Source organism: Leptonychotes weddellii, chromosome 16, assembly GCF_054177405.1.
Source record: "Leptonychotes weddellii isolate Sample4059 chromosome 16, ASM5417740v2, whole genome shotgun sequence".
NCBI classification, from domain to species: domain Eukaryota; kingdom Metazoa; phylum Chordata; class Mammalia; order Carnivora; family Phocidae; genus Leptonychotes; species Leptonychotes weddellii.
The window spans coordinates 4,007,633-4,027,283 of NC_138384.1; the positions used below are offsets into that span (position 1 = coordinate 4,007,633).

General features: G+C 52.0%; 1 protein-coding gene across 1 annotated transcript in view; it reads right to left on the bottom strand.

The window, feature by feature from the left end:
• Nucleotides 1–13,959, bottom strand: part of COTL1 (coactosin like F-actin binding protein 1) — a 16,315-nt gene extending 2,356 nt beyond the window's left edge. Inside the window, exon 1 of the mRNA XM_081806305.1 lies at nt 13,654–13,959. Within this exon, the coding sequence (XP_081662431.1) occupies nt 13,654–13,944 (291 nt within the window). The 5' untranslated portion in view covers nt 13,945–13,959. The remainder of the gene's footprint in view (nt 1–13,653) is intronic.
• Between the last annotated feature and the right edge of the window lie 5,692 nt (nt 13,960–19,651).

Genomic DNA, 19,651 nt, shown 5'->3' on the forward strand with positions numbered 1-19,651 from the left:
TCATGACCTGAGCCGAAGGCAGACGCTCAACCATCTGAGCCACCCAGGCGCCCCAATGACCACCATTTATTAAGCACCTATGGGTACCAGACATGGTCACACGTGGGCAAACTTAATTCTTTTTTTTTTTTTATATATTTTTAAAGATTTTATTTATTTATTTGAAAGAGAGAGAATGAGAGAGAACACATGAGAGGGGTTAGGGTCAGAGGGAGAAGCAGACTCCCTGCTGAGCAGGGAGCCTGATGCGGACTTGATCCAGGGACTCCAGGATCATGACCTGAGCCGAAAGCAGTCGCTTAACCAACTGAGCCACCCAGGCGCCCATGGCAAACTTAATTCTTAAAACCCTTTAAGATGACCCAGCAACTCTACCCCTAGAGATCTACACAAGGGAAATGAAAGCACACATCCCCACAAACACTTGTACACGAATATTCACAGGGGCATTATTCATAACAGCCCCAAAGTGGAAACCACCCAGATGTCCATGGGCAGAAGAGCAGGTAAATAAATTATGGTCTGTCCACATGATGGAATATTACTCAGCCATAAAAAGGAATGAGTTGTTGATACACAGTATCATGGATGAGTCTCAAAACCATCATGCTGAATTGAAAGAAGCCAGACATAAGATCACGTACTGTATCATTCCCTTTACATGAAATGTCTGGAAAAGGTAAATCCACAGAGACAGGAAGTGGATTTGTGGTTTTTGGGGACTGGATGGGGAATAGGGGGTGAGTTCTAATGGGGACGGGTTTTCTCCTGGGGAGGGGGGATGAAAATGTTTGGGAACTAGATAGGGATGGTGGTTGCACAACACTGTGAATGTACCAAATGCCAATGAATCGTATAATTTAAAATGGCTAATTTTATGTTATGTGAATTTCACTTCAATTAAAAAAAAAAAGACTACGGAAAAAAAGTCACCATGCCTCCAAGAAGAATGAGTAAACCAAGAGAACACTCAAGGTCAAGTTTCACAGTATAAAGACAAACCATTTGCCATACCAAGCCACTAAGATTCTAACAGGGAGGGGAGAGGGGAAGGTTAATATTTGTCAAGCAACTCATATGTGCCAGGTGCAGCCTCATACATCTCACTTAATCCTCCCTCAGCATGTTAGCTTTTTTTTTTTTTTTAAGATAAGACCCAGGGGGTTGGGCTTGAAGAGATTGTGTAACTAGCCCAGAATGACTAAACATCCTTCTGACCCTTTCTATTCCCATCCACCATCCTGTGCTTAAAATTTTAAGCATCGGTGTCTGTCTTCAGTATAGTGAGTGAACACAAGTTGGACGTATGGGCCAGGAAGGGGAACCGAGAATTAACGTGTTTCTCAACCTGAGCCCCAGTGGCAGTGGGGGGAGGGGCAGAGAGCAGAGGAGGAGGAAGCCAACAGCTCGAGATGCCTCTAGCAGGAAGTGCAAAGTTCCCCTGCTGTGTGATAGCTATATATGGTGACAAAAGAAATAAGAACACTCCTGTTCATGTCTGTTAGCCATTAGGAGATTTAGATTAACAAGAAGTTTGATAAGGCACTAAGAAATCTACAGTGAAACTGTGCATGGAGCTATGCAGAGTCCAACTGAAAACCACCAGCATATGGGAAATCAAATCACAGCCAAAATAAGGAGCAATCCAGAATAACAGAATCTAGTAAAAATGTAACATAACAATAAATGTAAACGAGCAAAATTATCCCCCAAAACAGCTATGTCTTAGACTATCAAAAAACACCACCCCCAAACTCTATGCTAGATACCAGAGACCTGATTTAAAAACCAAAAGGTGAGGCAAAAAATGATTATATCAAAAAAAGTACACAGAGAGGCAACCTCACCTGCTCTCACTATGGGAGCACCATCCGCCCTCCAGGGGGCCAAAGGAGTGGGAGGGCGTGGAGACATGTGGAGGGGCCGCCCCCACACAGGATGCTCAGCACCCTCAGAGGCTTCGAAGGTGAACTGACACTTCCCCTCAGGGTGTGGATGCTACAAAAAGTCCCCAAAAGGTCTGAGTCAGCCAAAACCCAACTCAACATCGACCCCTCCCTTCCCCATCTCGGTTCCTTCCAGCAATCCTCAGAAGGGACCTTGCACTTGGCAGGGTGAACACCAGCGCCCCCAGGGAGTGGGCTTCATTGTGACATTTCAAAAAGAGGCAGAAACAGCAAAACCAGCTCTGTAGGCAGCCGGACCCCCAACCTGGGAGCAACACACCGGACGGCAAGGAGCCTGCATAAGGACCAGCCCACAGCTGAGAACCACAAAGAGCACATCTGAGCAGGGCCTGACCACCACCCCCCTTTGCTCACACCTCTACCCTTAGCCACTGTCCCTAGCACCTTCCCGCTGTCACCAAATGCCTACAGGGCAGAGGCAGGTGATACCAAAGGCCGCAGTTGTCAGAAGGAGACAGGGCCCAGAGCAATGCTAACACATAGGGAATTTTTCACTTTCTAGCAACCACGTTGAAAAAAAGTAAAAAAGAACCTGGTGATAGCAATTTTCATAGGATTTTTATCTAACTTTACAGATCCAAAATGCTGCCATTTTAACACATAACCAACATACAAAATCATTAATGGGACCTTCCACGTTCGTTTCTGTGTAGGAAGTTTTCGAAACCCAGTGCACATTTTACACGTACAGCACAAAGCAGTGCAGACGGGCCAAACCTCAAGTGCTCAGCAGCCCCGTGAGGCTGGTGACGGGGCGGGTCTAGATAGAACAGGAAAGAGTCTGAAAGAATAATGTGCTCAGTCAAGGAGAATCATGAATCATAAAATAGCTCAACTGATATGAGTAGAGGAGGGGGAGCTTTCGGAGGCCTGGAAATGGGCCATATCTTGATCCAGAACTTAAAAAAAAAAAAGCCCTTAAAACTCTGACATTCACCCCCCATCTGATTGAAAAGCAGCAAGAGATGCATTCCTCCCAGGGCACACAGCACCTTCACGGCAGGGGCCCCGTGGGGCAGGTTCTGACCCTGGTCCGTCCTGTCCCCTCCCTTCCTCTGCTCCAGACCGCCCATCCCTCCCACCACAGCCTCTGTCATACCCTCAAGGCCACAAAGCCACATGGCAACAGCTTCAAAGCAAAAGGTGCCGGTCTGGAGGCACGGTCACCTGTGGTTCTAGAAAGATCTTCTCTGTCATATCTGGGAACACTCTGTCCCTGGCTGATAGCTTCCAGAAAGAGTCACTCCTCCCTCTTTTCCATGGAAGAGGCCCATGCATCTAAACCTGACTCCAGGATGGCCTTGAGACACGCAATACCAAGTTCAGGACGCATTTGTCCCTGTGACTTTTCTCAAGTGCATATATGTTCATATTTCAAAGATGTTAAGACAGACATTGCTTCCATTAGAAGCTTCCAATGGTCTGTCCCTAGGAAGGCAACTCTAGAGAAGGACAGGTTAGAACCAGGCTCTGTACCTAGTCTAGAATCTATTTGCGAGACTGGTTTAAAAAGTGTTTAAATATTTGCCTGTCTTTTGTTTTAAACCATCTCACTTTTTTTTTAATTCTTTTTTTTGAGATTTTGTTTATTTATTCATTTGACAGAGAGAGAGAGAGAGAGCGTGCAAGCAGGGGGAGTGGCAGACAGAGGGAGAGGGAGAAGCAGCCTCCCTGCTGAGCAGGGAACCCCATGCAGGACTCGATCCCAGGACCTGAGCCCAAGGCACACATTTAACCACCTGAGCCACCCAGGTGCCCCACCTTTTTTTTTTTTTTTAAGTAGGCTCCACACCCAGTGTGGAGTCCAATGTGGGGCTTGAACTCACAACCCTGAGATCAATACCTGAGCTAAGATCAAGAGTTGGGCACTTCACTGACTGAGCCACCCAGGCGCCCCTAAACCATCTCACTTTTAAACAGCTCCCAACTGCCTGGGTTTAAACCCCAGCTTCAGTCCTGAAGTGTGCTGGGCGTGGGTTTGGTCCAAACACAAACAGGAACAGTTGTCCATTTGCATCTCGGGCAGTTGGCCCTCCCCAGGGTCTTCCCCTCCCCCGCCACCCTGGGACTGACCACCCCTCCCCCCCACACACTCCACCACCCCGACACTCCACGCCCCCAACTCAGTCTCCTCGTGTGCAAATGAGGACAATAAGACCTACATCCTGGGGCTGTCAGGAGGATCTGATGAGTGTGCATAAGGCTTGGACACTCAATGAGGGTTCCCAAGAATGAGGAGGTGATATGTATTTTTTTTTAAAGATTTTATTTATTTATTTGAGAGAGAGAATGAGAGAGAGAGAGAGCATGAGAGGGGGGAGGGTCAGAGGGAGAAGCAGACTCCCTGCCGAGCAGGGAGCCCGATGCGGGACTCGATCCCGGGACTCCAGGATCATGACCTGAGCCGAAGGCAGTCGCTTAACCAACTGAGCCACCCAGGCGCCCTGAGGAGGTGATATTTTAAGTGATCCTGGATTCACCTTTGTTCTCAAGATTGTCAGGGGAATCTGAGATGGAAAGTTTCCTGAAACACTCAAGAGTGAAGGCACAGGGAGCAGCTGGTTCCTCTTCTCTCACCCACAATGGTTTCTTCATCCCTGCCATTTATTTTAATGAAGGAAAGTCCAGGCGATTCCTTAGCATAACCAAAGCAGCAACATCGGCACCTCCTGGCCCTTGCAGAGAGAAGACAGCAAATCCAGCTGCACACCCAAAAGCTGGGCACAGGGTTAGCCACAGGAGGACAGGCAGGAAGCCTGTTGGGGTAGAAGCGTCGGGTCTCCTACCCAGAACACTAGGACTAGGGTGGGTCACTAACCTATGCAGAGAATGTGGGTACAGAGAAAGGTCTGGGAAGAGAAACTGAGTGTGGAGTCTTTGGCAGTTAAGTTTGTGATGTCAGCAATGCACGTTTCTACAAAGTGGGACGAGGGAAGAGAGGTGACTTTCATTGCATCCAAAGAGAAGGAGAACTAATGCCATGCATTTCTTCCAGCAAACACATGCTTACTAAGCACCTGTTGTATACCAGACATTCTCCTAGGTCCTGGGAAAGCAGAAGTCTGGTGCTTCGGGCTCTCTTTTTAAGAGTCTGAGAGCATAGGAAGAGAACCAGGGGGGCTCTAAAATGCCCCAAGGGAAGCAGTCAATGGCTCTGGGCCCTGGTCTCTATCTCTGTGATAGAAGAGGGAGAGACAACAGGTTCTCCTGGCACCTTCCCAGCAGCCATCTGTGGCTTTGCACCTGAGCCCCCGGAGCACGTGGGGCACAATTCCACCTCGGATGCCAGAATCTGAGGGGCAGTGGGGAAAACTGGCACAGGAAAGTCAACTATGGGATCAGAGACTGGCTTTCAAAGGGAAGACGTGTGCTAGCTTCAGGTCCATCCCCAACCCCTGCAGAGAAGTGCGGGCAATAGAATCTCTCCTCCCCTGTGTGTGAGCTGGGGCAGGGGGTGGACAAGACACATGCTGGCCGCAATAATGTATCTCTTCCCCAAGTGGGTGAAGATGAATTATAAGCCAAAGACCTCAGTATGCTAAGGAAAGCAGTCAGTGTCCCACAGCCTACATCGTGCTAGGACAAAGGACACCTCCGAGAAACAAGTGCAAGATGAAAATGCACAGTGCCAAGCCCACTGGGTGTTCAGCTGCCAACCCCTCCTGGGCCCCCCACACTTGCCCTCCTACAACCATTCTAATGAGCTTCAGAGACCCAGGTTTTCCAAAATCCTTCCAGCAAGGTGTAATTTACTCAAAAAGAACAGGTTCTTGTAACAGGCATGAGTCATCATAGAAAAGGGAAAAAACAGACAGCAAAATGGCACCGTCTAGTGTTTGGCAGATTCGGGAACAAAGGCCCCTGCGTCACCCACGCAGCTCATGAGTGACATGACCCCACTTCGCTAAGGAGAAAACAGAGGACAAGGGAGAGGCATTCGGTCACATTTCAGGGGGGCACCAGGGAATTGTCCAATCTTCCAAGGCAGGTGGCAAGGAGGCACGACATCTTGGAGCATGCTGGGCGTAGGGCTGGGCCAACACCAAACAGGGGCAGTTGTTCATATGCCTGGAATCCTGACCCCTGCAGGGCCACCCACCTCTTCAGCATTTGGGTGACCGCCTGGAGTCTGACCCCTGCTCTCCTGACCGTGGATATTTACAGAAGCCCCGACACCCCTCTGCTGATGTCTGACTACGGCTGCATCTAGATGGGGAATGGCAGGAATGTGGGAAACATGCTTCACTCCTCCTGCATCCACGGCAGACATCATCATCAATCAGGGCACTTTTCTCACAAGTCCAGACTTAGCATCAGAAGCCTTCTTAACCCAGAGCCCCTGCTATTGATCGACTGACAAGCACGGTTAAATCCAGGCTGACGTTTTCAATTTCCGCCTGGTCAAAATTGTGCCCAGCCTTTCTTCTCAGCCACACCCACTTGGGGAATTTTTCCCAGGAAATAATTCAACAGACTTTTTTTTTTTGGTAATTATAATATATACTCACAGATGTTCATTGTCAGTAAACACCAGATTGTTTCCCCATTTCAACAAAACTTGAATAAGTAAAGAGTATCTGCATCGAACACTTCATATACATCAGGAATTTTATGCCATATTTTATTTAATTTTTATAATCCCATGAGTTAGATATTATCATCCCAAATTTTCAGAGGAGGAAGCTCAAGTTCAGGGAAACGAAGTGAGTAGTCAGCAAAAGGTGACACCTGCTGAGTGGTGGGCTGGGCCTGGACCCCACAATGGAGCCCGTGACAAGGTCTTTACAAAAGTGAGGCGTGGTCCATGGAAGGGACGAGAAACAGGAACAACCCCAAGGACACAAGCTGCAAAGAGCACAGGAAACTCCAGCCCAACAAGGTCGTGGGGTACATTCATGTCACCCGTGAAGAGGAGGGGACTGATCTCAGTGCTCCGGGCTCCTTCGGTGAAGACCTCCCCGAGTTCTAGCTAGGTCCCCGCTGCAGGGAAATCGTATGCCAGTGGCCATGCCACCACCGGCTGGCCAAGGGCTGGGACCCAGCTGGGGCTTAGCGAGGGGCACCCAGGCCCCAGCCCGCCAGGCAGAGCTCTTGGCTCGTGCAAGCAGCGGCCAGTTATGTTCCAGGCTCAGGACATGGGGCATCCTCCTCTCTCTCCTAAGAGCTGTAACTTCTTGGTAGCAGGAGCACAGACTGGGTCCCATGGCTCCCCACCGTGAAAGTGGCCTCTGATCCTCCACCAGCTGCTTCTGCCTCAGCCTCCACATCTGAGTAATGGGGGTAGTAACAGCACCCGGTCCATGATGACTAATCCTGGCCCCCATCCATGATACCCACACCGCCCTTCGCAGGCTGCTTGGGGCTTTGTATTTCTGATCAGGTCGTTTGTGTCTTAAACATAGGACACAAGCAACAAAAAGCCCCCTTGCCTGAGCCCAGGCCCAGGTGAAATGCATGAGCACAGAAGGCCCTTTCTGGTTCGGAGAATAAAGGGCCTTTCCATAAACCACGAGCTTGAAGAAGCATCAACATTCCTGGTGGAAACAAACAGCTGACACCCTCTGGAGAGCCTCGAAGCAGCCACAGTCGGTCCCCAGAGAGCCGGGTCCCCAGAGTGAGGGCGGCATCAGCCCCTTAAATCTCATGACACGGACGAGTGCGGTTTCTCCTGGCCAACCCCGCCAGCTCGCACTTCTGCTTGCTACAGAAACAAAAGCAGAGTGTTTGGAAATCCCAGTCCACCCCCAATTCCCTCCCTGAGTGTAACCGGCTTCCACAGTTTAATGCAATCCTGAGACCAGTTATTGAACATTTAGGAATGTTCTTCCTCTGTCCTAGGAATGTGCAAAAAGTAAGACACGGTCTGAGGCCTGTGTGAACAGATTTGTTTCTTCACTTTTTAACACCTGTTTTCCTAGCTCTGTAATAACGTTGCCATGGTCCCTGCCCTCGGGATTACCATCTAGGGTCATTTATTTATAGTTCAGGGAATCTATAATTCATGGGATCAGAGTAGAAACACAGATGAAGGAGCAATTAATTCTGATGGAGGCTGGTAGGAGAATGGCATAAAGAAGGAAGGTTTTGAAGGATGAACAGAAGTTCATGGGTCACCAAAATAGAGAAACCCTTTCCCCTTTGCATTTCTTTAATCCTTCCAACAGCCCCACGGAAATTTACATTCTCTTTTTTATAACATCTTTTTCATAGATTCGAAAGACAAAGTTACTTGCCTGAGGTCCCAAAGCAAGGAGTTGACGGAGCTAGAATATCAACTTGCGTCTCACATCCCCTTAAGCCCATGCTCTTTTCCATTTGACACAGCAGCATTATTTTTTTTTTTTCAAACAAGTGCTGAGCAATGATATTCCATTTCCAGTTTTTATTTTAAAGGCTCTACCATCAAGAAGACTGAGTAAGTTTAAAAATAAATCTAAGAGGTTTATTTCCCGCACAACTCAGAGCCTTTAATGGGCCATGCGAATCGACAGAAGTAGGGTTTCCAAACCGCATGTGGCCTCAGAACATTTTCTTGGTGCTGAGGACTTTGGAAACGGGCAGCGGGGCCAGGTGACTGCATCGGGGCTCTGGGGCCAGGCGGTCTGGGCACCAGGCAGGGCTCCACCATGTCCAAGCCCTGGGACCCTGAGCAAATGACTCGGCTTCCCTGGGCCCCCAGCCCCTCATCTATAAAATGAGGAGAGGGATAGAACCAGGCTTGTGGCGAAAAAGTAATGATTTCAATATGGGGAAAGTCCTTCAAAATGCCAAGCACACAGCGGAGCACAATAAAACCATCATTAGGCATGTTATTAGCACAGGGATACACAGATGTGGCCCTCTTGCTGGAGCCTTAGGTATACCTGGTCTTGGCCCTGTGGGGTGAGAGGGGGTCCAGCATGACCCCGCTCCTGGGGTTTCGAAGCCATGAGAATACACATTAAGCTGAGAGTTCCACACAGTCACTGAAACGTCCGTCCTTCTTGCCCTCACTGCTCCTTGGGGGCACAGGACTGCCCTACTTTCCCAAGGGTGAAAGCGGAGATGGACCTTGGTCACTCCACACCATGAACATTCATAGGATGTTAAAAAATAAATAAAAGAGGGGGCGCCTGGGTGGCTCAAGTCGGTTGAGCGTCTGCCTTCGGCTCAGGTCACGATCCCGGAGTCCTGGGATCGAGCCCCGCATCGGGCTCCCTGCTCGGCGGGGGGCCTGCTTCTCCCCCCTCCCGCTCCCCCTGCTTCTGTTCCCTCTTCGCTGTGTCTCTCTCTGCCAAATAAATCAGTAAAATCTTTAAAATGAATAAATAAATAAATGAAAGGATCACACGAATAAAGCCATTCTGCAAGGCAAGCACGAGGCACCACCGACCGAGTCTGCTCTAAATCAAGCCAGCCTGGGCCAGCCTGGACAGCAGGCCCCTGACAGTGTGGCCTGCCTTGTCCCCGTAATCCTGTACAGACGCCAGAACAATGGCCCGGGGGTTCTGTCCCCGGCACCAGCCGGGCCCTTCTGCGTGGCAGACGACAGCCGGGGCGGGGCAGCCAGGCATGCTGTCCGTCCGGCCAAACCCCCCGACCCCAGTCTGGGCGTCACCACCGTCCAGTCCGATTTGCCCGGGACACTGTCCTGTTTGGTCTCCCTTTCCCCTGGGCACAGTCCTAGCTCGGTTTCTCAGCCTGGCTGAGAAACAGACTAGAGACCCCAGGTCAAACCTCCGGATTTTGAACTCCTCTGCTGCTCCGGCCCGGGTCTGCTGCTTGGGAGCCAGGCCTTTGGGTCAAGTCCTAGCACTGCCCTGGGCCCGGCTGCCCCATCTGTTAACGCAGCTGTGCAGCAGGCGCCGGGGGAGGGAGGAACTGGCCAATGTCAGGACTGGCAAGGGTGCGCCAGGCTGGGACCTCTGGTGTTGCTGATGGCGGGGACTCCGGTCCAAGCCATGTGCAGGACAACGAGGCGATGTGGCTCAACCACAGACTTACCATCTTCTAAGGAAATACCGCCCAAGGGAGATAGAGAGCTGTGCCTCACGGGTCTTGTCGAAAAGGGGAAGCTAGGAATAAGAGCAGCTACCACAGCCAGGTCTTTCCCAGACATGCTTCCAAGCATTGCCCTCCATCTGCTCAACCCTAAGAGGCAGACACTGTATTACCCCTGTTTTGGACTTCAGAGGACTGAGGCCCAGAGAAGGTAAGCAACGCACCCGAGGCTGCACAGCAAGGGCTGAAGCTGAAATCTGAACCCACAGCATCTGGCTCAAAGAGCTCCACTTCAGACCACAGCACTGCAATGCCCCTCTGCCCGACACAGTAAAATGAGGTTCCTTCAAAGGAATGATGCCCTAAACAAAGTGCCACACTTTTTAAATGAAAACGTTTCAAAGCGGAATATGACCTAGCAAGTCAACCCACTCAACTCTTCATTTTCTAAATAAGGAAACTACAGGCCGGGAAGGAAAGAGACTTGGCCACGGCCAGGCAGGGGGCACAAAGATCGGCCTTTCTTGATTCTAGTGTCTCTTATATCCATTTACATTGTCTACATTTCAGGCAAAGTACAAGGATGTGGGTCTATTACTTTCATTACAATAAAACCCAAGGGTTTATCAGCAATCTTATAGGCAATCCACTTATTTTTTCACATGGAATTCATGGCAAGAGGCATGTGGAGAAGTGCCACAGTCCACAAGACACAGAATCCAGAATGGCCCATCGGGAAGGTCCCTTAGAGAGCATCTGTTCTGAGTCCCTATTAAACAGAGGGGAAACTGGCTGGTGCGCCAGGATCAGCAGGATTTTAGTGACTGTGGAAAGACACATTGTGCCAGCATAATTGACCCTTTGTAACTTAAATGGCTGTATTTGCAACTGGAGCATAAATGTGAGGTATTGTGATAGCTTCAGATAATAAACCCTTTTAAATGCAGAAGTGAAAAAGGCAAAAGGTAATGGTCCAAATATTACACTGCACCTGCAGTTCAAGACGGCATCCCAGCTCCCCGGCCACAGGGGACAAGGGGGTCTTTCCATCTACCAGCATCCCTTTAACACCTGGGAACGTGCCTGAGCTGCCAATCATGAAGCCCGCCTCCCTGCCCACGGGATGTGCATGTGACCTAAGTTGAGCCAATCAGGGTCCTTTTAAGGGAATGATTGACACTGAGGGCTCCCTCTTCCCCTGGGATCAAGACCCAGAAGAAGCACCCTAGCCTGGCCCGTTGCTCCTGTACAGAGGCCACCTGAGGCCAAACCCAGAGAAAAGAGAGATGAGAGGAAGCTACTGCTGGACCCCTGGATCCAGCCACACCTGAAGGCTGGAAACCCTGCGCTTCCCAGTTTAGAAAGTCAGGCAATCCCCCTTTCCCCTTCAAGGTCTCTGAGCTCGCAAACAAATGGGATTATGACCAACAGTTCCAAGTGAAACTTCACACCGAAAAATTCTATTTCCCGAAAAATCACCCTCGGCCCCTGGCTCACTCAACCAAACTGAGCCGAGTTCTAGACCTGAAAGGAACGCTGTCGCCTGCTCATGGGGACGGGGTTTCCTTTGGAGGTGACGTAAAAGTTCTGGAACTAGACAGGGATGGTGGTTGCCCAACACTGAATGTGCTTTAACACCACTGAGTCATATGCTTTAAAATGGGGAAAATGAGCAATTTTATGTTACTGCATTTTACCACAATTTTTTAAATGGAAAGAAAAAAGGAGCCCTGCAAAATTCAAAAGACCGCCCCACTGGCAAGCGTTCTCTCCCCACACGCCCTCCCCTGCTGGCCACACAGGTCCGGGCTGGCCAACGGAAGAGGAACACGCATGGAAGGTGGAATGCAGCAGGCGACCTTTGGCCACAGAACAGGCACTCTGTCATTTTTCATTCTGCTGCCACAAAGGAGACCCCTGAAAGCTGGGCAACCACTAAATCCCAAAGGGACCTGGAGAAAAACAGCCCGCGGGGTTGAGTAGGGGGCTTTCCAGAGCAAGGGTGTCAGTGCTGAGCAGGGTGCAGAGCGGTGTTAGCTGGTGATGCTCACCAGGATGTGAACTCAATGACGTTTATTAAATAAACACTTACTGGGTCCCAGACCTGGTACTAACGCGCTCAGAGAAGATCATCTGACAACTCAGACCTTTTAAAAATGATTTTCACATCCGTTAACTCTGGAACCCCACCTCCTGAAAATGGATCCTAAAGAAATAAGTCCGTGGGAGAGACAAAGGAGCTGCATGTATTAAAATGTGGGTTGGAACATTATTTATAAAAATAAAAACTCGAAGCAACTCAAGAGGCCAACAACAGGGGAACATTTAGTACGTAACAGTGCACTTGTAAACCAAATAGCGCCAAACTCAGCCACCAGAAAAACGCTCATTACAGAGACTGCAGCTGCATCATTTATGAAATTAGGTTGGCGGTCATGGCGGGGGGGATGCCCGCCTAGAGTGCGCTTTGCAGGCTGAGATGCGCTGGGGTGGGGGAGCTCGCCCCCAGAGCTGGCAGGGCGGATGGAAGAGACAGGCCACGATAATGCAAGGATGGGAATTCTTTTTTCTTTCCTAACATTATTTCCTAAGTCAAAGTTTTATTTGCGGGATAATTTTAGACCTACAGAAAGGCTGCCGGAGAGACAGTACGAGAGTTCCCACATACCCCACACTCCGTGGCGTGAGGGCTAACATCTTACGTTCCTGCACTAAGTTGGTCACAGTTGAGAAGCCGACACTGAAACATTACTGTCAACTAAACTCCAGAACTCGTTCCGATTTCACCGGTTTTTCTGTTCCAGGACCCAATCCACGAGACCACGTTCTATACAGCCTATTTTTGTGTGTGTTCTGTTTTGGGTTCGTACAATTCAATGGTTTTTCACATAGTCACAGATACATGCAACCATTGCTATAGTCAATTCAAGAACATCTTCATCCGCTGAGAAAGCAAGCCCGTACCCGTAAGCTACCATCTCCCGATCGGGGGCTTTGAGAAACCCTTTTGCAAAAGAGAGAACCCTTTGGTAAGGAGAGAACTCTCCCATCGGCTCCCTTTTCCCCTGGTTTATCTTTCTGGAAATCAGATTTTCTCTTCTCAGCGTGACCCCAAGCCCTCGCCCCACCTGAACCACCTTGGAAGTTTCCGACAGTACCAATTTCGGTTACATCCGGACCAGAGAAACACCTGGAAGTAGAGAGCCCTCTAAAACTTCAGGAACTCGGGGACAAAACCCCTCTTCCTACTAACCTAGCAAGGACTGGGGAATAAGCGTTATTACTGAGCACCTACCGCATGCCCAGCACTGTTTAGAGGCCATGCACGAAGTCTCCCACTGGGTCCTCGTGGCCACCACTGGAAGTCAGCCATGATCACCCATGATCCAAGGAGACAGTGGCTACCATTTCGATCATCCTTCCAGCCCCCTTCTTCATGAACCACCTGCCCCATCTCAAAGGTAGGCCCTCAGCTGCCATGTTTCCATTATGTGGTGGTCACAATCACAAACCTGGCTACCTGCCCGCACCCCGCACCCCGCAAACAACTCTGGGAACATTTCCTCAGTGGCTCTGGGGGTCCAGAGATGTGGCGCAGTTTGTTTTACGTCCTAGGAGCCAAACCCAGCCCACCCCGTCCCTGGGGATGGTGATCCTTTGTGGGATGTGGCCCGCCCGGACCCAGGAAGAACCCAAGACCAATTACCTGCACGACCTCCTTCACCAGGGTCTTGTCCGTGCCGGTTTTGGCTCGCTGCAGCCCGCTGACATTCTCGCCAATCCACGTGATGAGGGCAAACTTGGACCTCTTGCTCATGGCATCCCCGGTGGTGAAGCGCACGAAGGCAAACAACCGGACGTCATCTGTCGTCAACAGCAAAAACAGGGCACAGTGCTCAATGAAAACATCCCGAGACTTTGCTCCCGAGGAGGAGCCACGAGCCAGAATGCTCCCAGAGCAGCACGGCAGGAGCCCGACGCTGACCTTGCACAACATCCCCTCGTATAACCCAGCAACGGCACCACAGGCTCTGAGACCCAGTTCACAGCTAGGAACGGAGGGGCACGTGACACTCCCAAGGCCGTGGGGGCAGTTCAAGGCCATACTGGCCTGGGAACACAGGCCCCTCTGGCCACTAAGCCTGAGACACCCCCCACCCCCACCCCGCATCCCTCACATGGTCAAGGAAGGCTCAGATTCTGGATCTGACTTAGCGAAACCTTCCTCAAGTCCTCTTGTCCCCTGAGGTGCTGCTCAGAATGGGAACTAAGAGGGGAAGTGGGGGGTGGGGGGACAGAGTAGCCCCGATCTTGGCGTGGGGTATGGCCCTAGGACCGCTGGGCCTGTCTAGATCATGGCTGGAGGATTAGCGCAATAAAGAAGGCTGAGTATTGTCCCATTGGACACGTCCTGTTGGCTATATGTTACAGATCTGTTGTTATTAAAAGGCCTCGGGGCGGGGAGGAGGGGTTTGTTCCACTGGTCCACATCTATCTACCTTTTGTTTCATTACCATGCTTTTTTTCATTATTGTCCCTTCAGATAGCCCACCATTGCTATGCATTACCCAAAATATCTGCGACAGCCCTGAGTTTTTAGAGTGACCCATGTGTGTGTGTGTGTGTGTGTGTGTGTGTGTGTGTTTCCCACTAGGATGAGCTAGGGTTTCTCCACCTCGGCACTCCTGATTCTTGGAGCTGGATCGCTCTCGGTGGTGGGGACTACTATCCTGGGCAAGTCAGGGTGCTGAGCGGCATCTCTGGCCCCCCACCCACTAGATGCCAATATCACACCACCCTCCACGCCCCAGTTATAACAACCAAAAACGTCGCCAGACATTGCCCCGCGTCCTTTTGCCCCCAGCTGAGAATGAACTTTTGGGCAGTTTGTGTCCCCACTGAATCAAGACCCTCTTTGTGTCTTCCACCAACATTCTGTGCTTTTCTTTGAGGAAATTATATATCCTTAGTCAGCTTAGTTCCTAAACAGTCCATATTTTAATTGCGATTATCGGGGAGAGCTCATCACTGCCCCTTACTGGAGACAGCGGCCCAGGACCGGCTTCAGGTGTTCCCCTCTGGCTAGCTGCTCGGCTCAGCTCTTCCGTTCTCAAAGGGCGCCCAGCTGCTGGCTTTAGGATTTCTCAGGTCCCCAAAGCGAGTGGAGAGCTGTGCTTCTCAAGTGTTCGTGTGTGTCTGAATCACTTGGGGATCTCGCTAAAATGCACATTCAGAGTCCACAGGTCCTGGATGGGGCCCCGGAGCCTGCATTTTCTAAGTGGCTCCCAGGTGATGCTGATGCTATGGGTAAAAGGACCACATGGGAGCTTTTCTGTATTTTCATTTTTTTGTAAATCAAGGTCTCTTCCTCCTTAGACTTCCCAGGGCCTCCCTGCTGAATCCCACACAGAGTATAGGTTTACACCAAGACCCAAGGCCAACGCCCTCTGAGTATAAAGGAGATCTGGAGCTGGTTAAGTTCGCTGCCTGGTTAGGACATCAGAGCCTGAGCACATCCTGGCCTACAAGCAGTGCTGTCTCATGCGCGGCCAGGGAAGCCAAGGAACACGGTTCTCAGCTGACCACAGACTCCTGATTCGGACCCTACGGTCCGGGCCAGGTGGCTCCATGGCGTCGATGTCTTAAAGGAAACAGGTCACAATCACCCAGTCACAGTTTATAAAACACACTGATGTTTTACTATCTCAGGTGGTCTTTAAAATGATGCTGTGAGGTGGGCCATGGGGGAGGAGGGGACACCACTGTTGCCTTCATCAACATGCACTTCACCCTCTGACAGATGAGGCTCAGAGGTCATGGGATGTGCCCAAGGTGACACGTGACGGTAAGCTGAGGCCTGGGTGGCCTGGGTGTGTCTGCCCAGCCCCCTTCCTCTGGGGAAACTGCCCCCACCTGGCCACAGGAGTCTGGCAGACACCCATTGTGGGAATGGACCATGGGGGTCAGTGGGGACAGAGAAGGACAGTCTCAGGGACATTTCACGGGCCAAATCAAAAGGGCTTGGTGGCAGACTGGCCGTGGGAGGGAAGGAAGCAGGAGTCCAGGAACTCCCACATGGGGGCGAGCGATCTATCTCTTATCCTCGAGGACTGACTTAATCTCCAAGCCCGGAGCCTCAGCTGCCTCATCTGTAAAATGGGGTGATATTTTTTGGTCCTTCCTTTTTTTTTCTAAAAAAAGAAAAAGTCACAGTAAAAGGTAGAAGTCACAAAACATAGGATTCACCATTGTAACTACCTTACAGGGTACGATTCGGCGATATTGAGTACATTCACGATTCTGTGCCACCCAACCCCTACCCATTATAGTCCTTCCCCTGCCCCTCTGCCCAGCCTGAAGCAACACTAATCTGCTTTCTGCCTCTGGATCTGCCTACTCTGGGCATTTCACATAGATGGAAGCACACAATCTATGGCCCTCTTTGACTCAGCACGTTGGCAAGGTTCATCCACATCGTGGCATCATCGGTCCCTCATTCCCTTTAGGGCCAAATAATACTCTAGTGTATGGATATGCCACCTTCTGCTCATCCATTCGCCTGCTGATGCACGTCTGGGAGGTCTCCCAATCGGGGTGATTGTGCACCTCCCTCATCAGTCGGCCACAAGGATTAAATAGGAACAGTGTGCAACCCGCCGGGCCCGGCCATGGTGGGAACGTCTCCGTGAGCTGCCAGGTGGGCAGTGAGCACAGGAAACAGGGTGGCGGGGCGGGGGAACTGAATGTATGCAGCCACGCAAGGCTGGTGCAGACGGCGTGGGGGAAGGCCCCCCGGTTCCGGAGCTGCGCGCGGGAAGCCAGCACGCTCCTCTGAGCAGCCGAGCAGCCGTAGTGGAGGAAACCGAGATGCCGTGGCAGGCGTTTAATGAAATCGCTGCCCGATCTGAGGGGGAGGCAGGGCCGCACGTCGGGCACCTCCCGACGTGCTCATGCCAAGGCAACGCAAGCAAAAGCACAGCAGCCCGTTTCCATGGGAACCACTCTGTGTCTCCCAGCCCCACCTTGGAAGCCTGGAGGCTTGGGTGCCCATGACTGCGGCTGGATTCCCAGCGCCCCATCAATGGCCAAGGCCTCCAGGTGGGAAAGTTGCAAACCGTGTGCCCCACGTACCAGCCAGGGACCAAGTGTGAGATGCACAAGAAGTGAGTCACGCCCCCCCGCCCCCCACCCCCCACCCCCCACGGGCATGGGGAACCTGGCAGCCGTGGACCTTGCCCAATGTCATTTACATTCTAACGGCAGGAGGGACGGTTTTCCTGGGTGGCTGCTGGGGCTTATCTGACAATGCTTTGGCCGACGAGATTGCTGACGTTTTTGAAAATCCAAGAGTCACGTTATGCTTACAAATGTTTGCGGCCCCAGATTTGGCCCGACCTGCAAGGTCAGCTGAGTCTGCAAGGGAAAGTCGGTTTGTCCGAGCGACCTTGTCACAGCTGCCCACTCGGACCTGAAGCCTCTCTATCCCACTCACCCTGAAGGAGGCTCTGAGCCCGTTCTGACCTCCAGCCGGCCGGCGCAGGGGAAGTTCTTGTTCTTAGTCATGACTTGGGCCACCTTCCCTCTTCTGGACAAATGGGGCTGACAAAACACATGCGCGCGCCCGGCCACAGCATGGCATCTGAGTGACAAACAGCCCTCCCCTCCCTTTTCTCCTGCTGGTACCCGGCTCACACACAGGAAAACGTGGGTGTACCAACGGAAAGGCAGAGCTAAGCCACATCGTACACGTGGATAACACGTGCTCCTGCATGTGTGTGTGCACGCACCCGTGTGTGCCCACTGTGATGCAATCTGGCCGGGAGGACGTGGGTCCTTGAGATGGCCGTCACCTTCATAGTGCCACTCGGTCCCCAGAGGGCCAATGGCACATCTTTCCAGCTTGAGGCTCAGGAGCTGAGGGTGCAGCTCCGGGTAACCCCGGTGGGGTTACAGACAGACCCCTGAGCTCCCTGTCTTCTATAGAGACTTCCACACAGCTGTCTACACCGGCTGCCGCCTCAGCCGTTCACCTTCTGCTCCCCAGCATCCAGGTTAACAGCCCAAGTTCCGGAATCCATTAGAAGCTCCCCCACCTTCATGCCAGCTCTGTGACCTGCACCAGATGCACCCACAGCTCTAAACCTCAGTGTCCCCCATCTGCATAGCTGTGAGGATGACAGGAAACAGGATATGCACCGGGCGTGGCTCCTGGGTCCCCACCTCTCCGCTAAAAGTGCCCCGGGGGCCTCAGTGCCTCCGACCCACCAGACCCAACAGTGGCCTTCCTGCCTTTCCCTCCCCGCTGGCTTTCTGCGCCCCCCACACTTACACTCGCTCCTCTGAGCGTCAAAGCAGGGGCGTTCCCAGGCACACAGTCATCGGCCACCGCTTGGCGAGCACTACTCACGGGCCTACTAGGTGCCGAGCACAGTGGCGGGCAGATTAGACAAACAAGGGTGCTAAGGATAACAGAAGCCGTTTACTGAGCACCGAGGACATGTCGGGCACCGTTCGAAGCGCATACACGTGCTGGCACATTTCTGCATCCCAAGCTCTCCGTGCGGTCGGCTCTGCTCCCAGGCCCATTTTACAGCTGAAGAAACTGAGGCTCAGAATGCTGACGTGATAAGCAGCCAGACACCACTTTCCCTGCCTGCTGGAGCACCGGTTGAGAGCCGTTCCCAGAGCGGGGGGCCCCGGACCAGCAGCATCAGCATCCCCCAGGAAACCATGGGAACGTGGCTGCTCAGGGTCCACCCCAGACTTGCTGATTCGGGAGCTCTGGGAAGCCGTGCCCCTGGGGGATTCGGGTGCCTTCAAAGCTTGAGAAGCACTGACCTAGAGAAAGTGGGGGAGGGGAAGAGAACCTGCACCAGCCCTGGCAGGAGAGGGGGGACACGGAAGGTCTCAAGGGCAGAAAAGCTGAAGTGCCCCAAGTTCAGCCCACCCCCTTCCTTCCCACCCACACTTCTTTTATTTTGAGGAAGTGATCATGAAAAGGAGCTTCCTGTATGGCCTGGCTTCTCAACATCAGAATTTACAGACTCAGAGGCATCTAGGCAGGACTCCTGAGTACCTCAGCACCGAAGACCATCAGGACGGTCCCCCCAAGACTCTCCCTCGCTCAAATCCCACAGCCCAAGGAAGAGAAGAGCCGTCTTTAGGAACAGAGCTACTGAGCCGCGGCACGGGGTAGCGGGGGTCCTGTCCCCTCCAGATCGCCCATTAGACATGAGCTATCACTGATGAGGAGTCACAAATGCATCACGAGATCACATAGAGCTCCGTCTCGGAGGAGACGCCAACCCGCAACAAAGCAAGGCCAGGAGCGCCGTCCTTGAGGACGGTCAATGCCGCCGCCCATTGCCTTCTGGCCAGCACTGTGAGCTCAGAGCCCAGGCTGAGTGTCAGGCCTCGTCCCTGAGTGAGGGCTGTGGACACCTGCCCCTTCCCACCCAGCCAGAGTCTCAGTCATGGAAAGATGGCCCTCACATGGCGTGAATCAATCCCACTCGCAAAAGAACTTGACCTTCTGGGTGGTCTGTGAGGCCTCGCGGTGTGAAAGAGCTCCCACGGCCCCACGGCCCGGCCAGCTCAGGACCGAGAGACGCCGGACAGGGTCCGCTTGGTTCCACGTCCTATTTCTCTCTGCAAGGTCCTTGCCTTCATTTACTAAGCAAGTTAATACGCAACATGAGGCCGCC